The sequence below is a fragment of the Ceratotherium simum genome, chromosome 27 (assembly GCF_057802395.1).
Source record: "Ceratotherium simum simum isolate JZ-2026a chromosome 27, ASM5780239v1, whole genome shotgun sequence".
Lineage (NCBI taxonomy): Eukaryota > Metazoa > Chordata > Mammalia > Perissodactyla > Rhinocerotidae > Ceratotherium > Ceratotherium simum.
The window spans coordinates 3,737,091-3,744,834 of NC_141926.1; the positions used below are offsets into that span (position 1 = coordinate 3,737,091).

The 7,744-nt window shown below is 61.5% G+C and overlaps 1 protein-coding gene across 3 annotated transcripts; it reads right to left on the reverse strand.

The window, feature by feature from the left end:
- Positions 1 to 4,024: 4,024 nt before the first annotated feature.
- Positions 4,025 to 7,226, reverse strand: CRYAA (crystallin alpha A). 3 transcript variants are annotated; one of them, XM_087418233.1, is made up of 4 exons: positions 7,038 to 7,226; positions 6,721 to 6,789; positions 5,696 to 5,818; positions 4,025 to 4,531 (listed from the first exon to the last, which is right to left on the reverse strand). In XM_087418233.1, exons 1-4 carry the CDS (start codon positions 7,224 to 7,226, stop codon positions 4,322 to 4,324), a joined length of 591 nt encoding a protein of 196 aa, XP_087274359.1. In that variant the 3' UTR covers positions 4,025 to 4,321. The 3 variants fall into 3 exon arrangements, with proteins under 3 accessions (XP_087274359.1, XP_087274358.1, XP_004429698.2); XM_087418232.1 differs by having other exon boundaries at positions 6,694 to 6,789; XM_004429641.3 differs by lacking the exon at positions 6,721 to 6,789.
- Between the last annotated feature and the right edge of the window lie 518 nt (positions 7,227 to 7,744).

The window sequence follows — 7,744 nt, forward strand, 5'->3', positions numbered from 1 at the left end:
AGACCCTGCCATTTGTGTCAGGCTCTCCCTGCCAAGGGGTTTCCCTGCTGGGGAAGAGCTGGAGGAGGCCAGCAGAAGGGTGGGGCCTGGTATGCTAGTCATTCTGCACAAGAGGAGACCCCGCCAGGGCCGTGGGGGACCCCAGCACAGTGCTGACCTGCCGGGCAGTGATTTCTTCTTTTTGAAATGATTTTACAAACGAGCAAATGAAACAAAAACTGCTCATTAAAAAGAAATACCACTGGCTTTTTGAATCCCCCCGTTTCAGTCTCCAGTGCCGGATGCTGGCCCCCTGGGGTCAGGGTGGGGTCTCCCGGAGCTCCGCATCGCCAGCCCAGACCGCAGAAGCCCAGCCCCCTGCAGATGTGTGTTGCGGCTGCTTCCTGCGGTCTGGCCCCGTGAAGGTGACCTTGGAGAGAAGCTCACTCACGGAGGCCACGGCAATGCCTCTGCTGCCACCTGGTGGTGAGGCTTGGAATTGCAGGTGGTCATCTGTGGGCTGCAGGCCCCTGGGGAGCATTCAGTCCACTGCCCTGAACTGGCCAGGGTGGGAATCTAACCCTCAGAGGAGCTGATGAATCTGCCTGAGGTCACACAGCGAGTCGCCATCAGAACAGAACCAGCCTGGCTTCCTCAGTGCCTCCCGACGTACAGATTGGGGGTGACACTGTAATACCCCCATAGGGGTTCAGAGTCTGTATTTGAGGTCAGGCAGATGGGGGGGTCCTGGCCAGGCCGTCACTCACGGGGAACGCTGGGCAAATGACTCAGCTCCACACCTGGATCTCCTCCCTAACAGAGGAGCCCACTGCAGGCTGCTGGGCAGGCCGCATGGGAGTCGCCAGGTGCCAGTGTGGTTGGCAGAGCACTGGTGTACAGTATGTGCTCAGTTCGTGCTTTCCCTGCTGCTGCTGCTGCTGCTGCTGCTGCTCAAGTGAAAACAGGGTCCCAGGAGAGGGATGAGGATCATTCTTGCTCCGGAACCACGTAACTACATTCAAGTCTCATGTTGGGTGGGATGAGAGGGACCCACATAGAGACCTAGAAGCAAGACCCTGAGACGGGAGAGGTGGCTTTGGGAGACCTCGCCCCCTTCACTGGCCCACCATGGAGGAGGCCACTGTTATTCCAGCGTCTCCCAAGTCTGCCTGGTGTTGGCATCACCTGGAGAATTACCGAGAGTGCAGACACCTGGACTCCAGCCCTGCACACTCCGATTCGGTGAGTCTGGGGTGGGGCCCGGGAATCTGTATTTGCACTGTTCCTCTGGGGGAGTTCCCACAGGCCAGCAGGTTGGGGGGATGCTGGCCAATCCCATCTTTCTGGTTTCTGTAGTGGGGACAGCCATGTGTCCTAGAGTGGGCGGGGCCGGGTAGTGCTTGTCCAGGACCGTCTGGGGAGTGCCCCCAAGGAGAGATGTGACCAGAGGGGGAGGAGGCAAGGGCGAGGGAGGGCCGGCCGGCAGAGACACAGCAGCAGGCTGGTGGAGGCCGTGCAGCCGCATAGGTGAGGAGCCCCAGGCCCTGCGCCAGGTAGACGGAGGTGAGCTTGAAAGGAGGAGCGGGAGGGGAGCAGACAGTCCTCTAGGCTCAGAAGTTCTTCCTGCAGGAGCCCGTGGGATTGACATTGGCAGAGGCGCCCCCGTCAGGAGCCTCTGATGGCCTGCAGACCCCGGGAGCAGGAAGAGCCAATGCGTGGAGCGGAGGAAGTCAGGAAGCCTTCCACGGGGGGCAGTGGGGAGGCAGGCTCTCTGGCACTGCCTCCCAGCTCCCTTGCCTGGGCTGGGCCCCAGCACTCCCCGCAAACCCCCAAGGAGCGTGATCCAGGATTCCATGAGCTACCACCGCACAGACGCACACTCCTCTCTAGAGGGCCCAGCCAGCCAAAGGCTGTGTCTTCAGGACTGTCTTAGTATGCTTGGACGGCCGTAACAAATACCAGACTGGGTGGCTTAAACAATAGACATTTGTTCTCTCACAGTCTGAGATCCAGGTGTGGGCAGGGCTGGTTTCTCCTGAGGCCTCTCTCCTTGGTACGTAGATGCCGTCCTCTCCCCACGTCCTCACACGTCATCCCTCTGTGTGTGTCTGTGTCCTGATCTCTTCTTCTTATAGGGACACAAGTCATAGTGGATTAGGGCCCACCCTAGTGACCTTCGTTTTCCTTAATCAGCCTTTAAAGACCTCGTCTCCAAATACAGTCACATTCTGAGGTGCTGGGGGTTAGGGCTTCAGTTTTGGGGGGGACCCAGCTCGCCCATTAGGCGGCCTGAGCAAGGACTACAGTGAACACCAGATCATCAGCGTCTAAGGACGGCTCAGTTCTGGCTGCAGCCAGACCCCACAGGACCCCAGTCCACCAGACTTGCAGTGCAATGACACGCCGGGCTGTGCAGAGGCGAGGGCATCTGCTAAGGACAGCCGGTCTGGGGCAGACCCGGGAGGAGCCAGGAGCCTCAGAGACTGATTTTCCAAACTATCTGGCCCCAGCTCCCTAGTGCAGGGGCCATTCTTGCCACCCGCCACAGAGAACCAACACTCTACCGTGTGGATTAAATGGCAGGACAGCCCCGGGGTGGCTTCCTGCTGGAAGGAGGAAGTGTGTGTGGGGGGGGAACCTCCCACAGAGCGAGGACCCTTCTTTAGATGGGGGCCACACCCAGAGTGATGAAAAGGGATGCAACAGGTGTGTGTGTGTGTGTGCACGCGCACTCGCGCATTGCTTTCCACTTAAATTAAAACGACAGCGCACAGTTCCACTGCGTGTCGAGCAGGGGTCACTGCTGGAAACTCTTCTCTCATGTGTCCTCCCTTCTTGGTGTCCAGTTTCTCTCGGGAGGAGGAGCGTGGCCGCCACCGTGAGGGCCGTCTGCTGGGCTCCATCAGGGTCCCCAGCTCCCTGGCCTCTGCTCCCCGGGAGAGGGCCCTTTACACAGCCTGACCAACCGGCAGTACCCGTCTAGCTGCTCCCGGAGGCCACCTCGCCCTCTCTGTGTCACTGTGCAGCTGGCAGAGCCCCTGGCTGAGCCACCTGCCAGCCCCCCCACGGAGGCTGCGGGCCTCCCGGCCCTGTCTCCTCCCCCTCTCGGGGAGTGGGGGCAGACAGCGAGAGGGCCTGGTCTCCAGAAGCCCCTGAGGGCCCCGTGCCTTTCCAGGGAGGGTGAGGTGTGGCGGGGGCAGGGGGGCGCCTCCCTGATGTGGAGCCCAGGGCGTGGTGCCCAAATGGACAGGGATACATTCTGCCCACACTCCACTGCCCTTCCTCATCCCTTAGGGAGCGATGGGGCAGGATCCTTAGAGGGCAACCCCCAGGGAGCCAAGAGAGAAACCCCCCAAGGGAGGCCAGGGGTCAGGATGGCGGGGCCCGCCTGGCACCCCAGTTCCCATGCAGGGCTAGAGAAGGGAGCCCCGATCCTCTCCCTCCCAATTCCTTCCCTCCTCCTCCCCTCCTCCTTCCCTCCTCTCTCCATCCCTCGGAGTTCTCCAAGAAAAGCCTCTCCTTCCTGCAAAGCTGAGTCCAGAGGGGCACCGGGGTGTGGGAGCAAGGAAGTGACCCAGTCATGAGGGTGGAACAGGGACAGGTGCACCCCATTGTCCCTCCCTCCCCTCGCCGCTGCCCCCCGCACCCCCACTATGAGTCACATTGCCCCTTCTCCATTGTTCTCCAAACTCCCCTGACAGACACAGCATGGCCACCAGACAGCAAGTTGCTTTTGTCACCTGCTCTTTATTGACTGCCACGGGCTGCATTCTTCTGAGTGACCAGACGCCCCAAGAGCACTACTACATGGAGGAAGGTGGGAGGGAAGGTGGTCTGAGCGGAGCAGGCTGCCGAGAACCCAGGCGCACGGAGCCTCCGCCAGACGGACCTCAGGGCACCCAGGACACTTGGGTGGGGTGCTCGGTGCAGCCTCAATGCAGGCGCCCACTGCCAAGGGTCAGGATGCACCTGGCTGCCCTGGAGACCCAGGGCTCATCCAGAGATGCTCAGCAAGGGGCTGTTCTTCTTCTGACCCCGCCGTAGAGCCAAGACCGGCCTGCATCCCCCGGGAGGACGGGGCTGTGGTCTAAAGAGGCTGGGATGGCGATCACTTCCACCAACTGGCCTGTGTTGGGATCCGGGTCCCCCTGAGGTCGAAGCACCTCAGGCCAAGGCCCCAGGCTCTCCAGGCTACTCTCACAAACCCTCGTTCCCTCGGAGAAGAGGAAAAGGAAATGAAAAAGAAGAAAACAAAGGAAGACAGACGACCCACTTCCTGGGGTCTCCCCGGTCAACGGGTCAAGGGGGCAGCAGTGGGTGGCAGCCGAGGCCAAGGCCGAGCTTAGGACGAGGGCGCAGAACTGGGCTTCTCCTCCCGCGACACGGGGATGGCTCGCTCGCTGTGGCCGGCGTCCATGCCAGACGGGATCTTGGGGCCGGAGAAGGTGAGCATGCCGTCCGCGGACAGGGAGCAGGAGAGCGCCGTCTGGTCCACATTGGAAGGCAGACGGTAGCGGCGGTGGAACTCGCGGGAGATGTAGCCGTGGTCGTCCTGGGGAGGGGACAGGTCAGAGACGCCACTGCGGCAGGTGGCCTCTGACCACAGGCGGAGAAGGCCCTCCTGGACCGCACGAGGGTCAAAGCCGTGGGCTCTCAAGGGCGAGGTGAGGGGACTGGAGCTCTGTGTCAAGGGATCCTGCTGAGATTTACCCCAGCCTCCAGGCCTGGCCTCCTCGCCTCCCTGCACAGCGGGTCCAGGCCTGCCTGGCGCCATCGCTGCCATGGAGTTGGCTCCTCAGACCAATTTCACTCCAAATCCCATGGACGGTTTGACCTGGCCCTGCATGTGTGTCAGGTGTTCCCTTTACCTGTGACCTGCACAGACTACTCAGGCTCAGGGTCCCTGCGATCCATCTAACAGGGTCAGAAAGCCACGCCTGAGCAAAAGAGCATTCCCCTCTCCTAGATAGCCCTATTCCCAGCTTCAGCCCCTGGGCCCAACTAACTCCGCCTCCAGGTGGAAAGACCCAGAACTGAGACTGAGAGGGGTGTTGCTGGGGCTGTGCTGGCTGAAACAATAGCCTTGGCTCCAAGGGGCCAGGAAGGGAGGGGCAGCAGACACGGAGCTGGGGTTTCACTCCCAACACTGACAACTTCTCCAGCTATTAAAAGAAAATGCTGGTCTCTGACTGCTGGCTGAGAAGCCACCCTGCCCTGTCCTAGCTGTGGGACCTCCCTGAGCCCAGCTGTGCCACCTGCCAACTCGAGATAAAGGGGGCCCTGGTCACAAAGGGCTGCTGAGAGCCAACTGTGAGCACACGCAAAGCGTTTGGGGCGTTGATAAATGCCAGCCACACCGTCATCACGGCTCACCGTCTGAGTTAGGTTTACGTGAAAACCTACATTGGCTTGGAGCTCACCACCTTGGCGGTCGGCACTTGCTGGGGTCATTGCTAATCCCACCCTGTCCCCTGGGCAATTTGGACACAGCCGGGGATAGCCCGAGGAGTGCCCGAGTGGAGGTCCCAGCAGGCCCCCACTAGCCATTGGCCCTGCTGCCAGGCCTGCGGAGGGCTCAGGAGTGACCTCTCCGGTCCCTGGGAGGTGGCTTTGCTTTAGTTGATGTGGCTCCTCCCTCCAAGGAGAAGGGGCCGGATCCAGGGACCCAAGAGCTTCCCTAGGCTCCACTCAGCGGGGGGCTCTGTCTGGGACTCACCTGCCTCTCGTTGTGCTTGCCATGGATCTCCACGAAGTCCTCCTGCACCTTCACGGTGAGGTCCTCAGGAGAGAAGTGCTTCACGTCCAGGAAGATGACGAACTTGTCCCGGTCAGATCGGACCTGAAACCCAAGGCTCGTGTGGGTCCCCCCAGGGGCCATAGCTCGGGGAAGGAGCTTGCCACGACCCCTGCAGTGCTGGCCAGAGTGGCTGATGTGGAGTGGCCGGTGGCTCCATCTCCAGTTATCGGAACAGAAACTGTGGGTCACCACTCTACCCTCTGCTTCCACGCACCCGGGGAACAGAGGGACCCGTGACTCAGGACTGTGTGGGCTTGGCTGACAACCAGGATCTTGGGGTTCAAGGCAGTGGTGTCTGTTGACTGCCTGGTTTGTTATAGGTTGACTGGCTGGTTATGGTTGGCTGGCTGGTTATGGGTTGGTTGGCTGGCTGGTTATGGTTGGGGGGCGGGCTGTGGCTTAACTGACTGGTCGGACTGAGCACTTGGAGTAATGTCGTTGCCCTTGGCTTCACCTCATCTCTCCATAAACAGCCCCGGGCCCCATCCTTCCACATCCACATGACGTGCCTGACAGCCCGTTCAGCGCTGCCCGGCTGCACTGCACACAAAGTGCTTTTGTGCTCCTCTCCACTCACTTCTCTCGCTCAGAACATTCCTTTAGCCTCCTTGCTCCCTTGAGGTGGTTGGTGTTGCATCAGATCTGGGCAGGTCTCGGGTTTTTAGGCGGTAGTGAGACCTGGCACCTCCAGAACTCTGACCCAGAGTGGCTCAGGGAGGGAAGGCCTGGGGGCCTCATGGCCTTCCCTTTGAGCCTGGCCTTGGGCACTTGGGCAAACTTGGGACGAGCCCATTCTCTGCAGCTCTGCCGGCCCCAGAAGGGCTTCAGGCGGGAGGCCCTGCTCTCAGGACCTCGGGCAGCACAGCCCGGCCCCCCAGCCTTCCTGACGGAGGGAAGCGCGGACAGCCGCGGTACACAAAGCTCTTACGCCTGCGGTCACCTGCCTTGACGGGGTTGTTCTCGGGGCTTCCAGCATGTGGCTGGTGCACTGCAGACCACATGTGGGTCATGAGCTGATGGGAGGGAAAGACAGTGGCTGGGCTCAGGCTGCTATGGGGACAGCCGCCCGGCCTCTGTGTTGAGGCAGAACGAGGTGGGCAAGGTGGGAAAGTGGCCTGGCAGCCATCGCCCTCCGCTCCATCAAACAGGGGGAGAGCACACAGAGCCCGGTGCCGCCTCTGCCCAGGGCCGGCCCTCAGGGGTCCCTGCTCCTCCTCCAGCCTCGCCCAGGCCCTCCCTCTGAGCAGCGGCCGGGCCTTACCTCGGAGACGCCGGAGTCCAGCACGGAGCGGAAGAGGGACTGGCGGTAGTAGGGGCTGATGGTGGAGGACAGGAAGGGCAGCAGGTCATACTCGAAGAGGCCCTCCCCGAAAAACTGGTCGAAGAGCCGGCTGGGGTAGAAGGGGCCCAGCGTGCGCTTGAACCAGGGGTGCTGGATAGCGATGTCCATGCTGGGTGTCGGCTGCAGGGACCCGGGGCTGGTGGGCAGTCAGGACGGGGCCTCTGGGCAGCGCAGTGCGGAGCTGGACACCAGCCCTCGCTATATACGCCGGCCACAGAATGGAGGCATTAGGGGGATTTCTCTGGAAAGCGCGAGCTCAGGACGGAGGCTGCCCAGTCAGCAGAAACGTGGGCTGGGCTGAGCACCAGCCACTCCCAGCCCCGGGCAGCGGCCCTGATCAGTACGGAGCCCTGGACGCCGGGAGGACAGACGTCCCCAAGGAGCTTCTCTCTGCTGGCTCTGCCCCCCACACTTGCCTTGCCTGGGGGGTGGTGAAGACGCTTATCTGCCCGTTACTGGGTGAGGGTGCTACATGCCAGTTCCCTGCATACACGGTCCTGTGTGACCCCATGGCCACCCCATGAGTGGGCACTCAGACCCCTGATTCACAGAAGAGGAAATGAGGCACAGAGGCTGGACAAGTGGTCCCAAATCTCACCGCTACTAGGTGAGGGTGCATCGTTTTT

Coding starts and splice junctions, on each gene's coding strand:
- CRYAA (XM_087418232.1), bottom strand. CDS start 7,226: ATGGACATCGCTATCCAGCACCCCTGGTTCAAGCGCACGCTGGGCCCC. Junction 6,790..7,037: donor TGGACTCCGGCGTCTCCGAG/GTAAGGCCCGGC, acceptor CCCTCCCATCAG/CTCATGACCCACATGTGGTC. Junction 4,532..5,695: donor GCAAGCACAACGAGAGGCAG/GTGAGTCCCAGA, acceptor TCCCCTCCCCAG/GACGACCACGGCTACATCTC.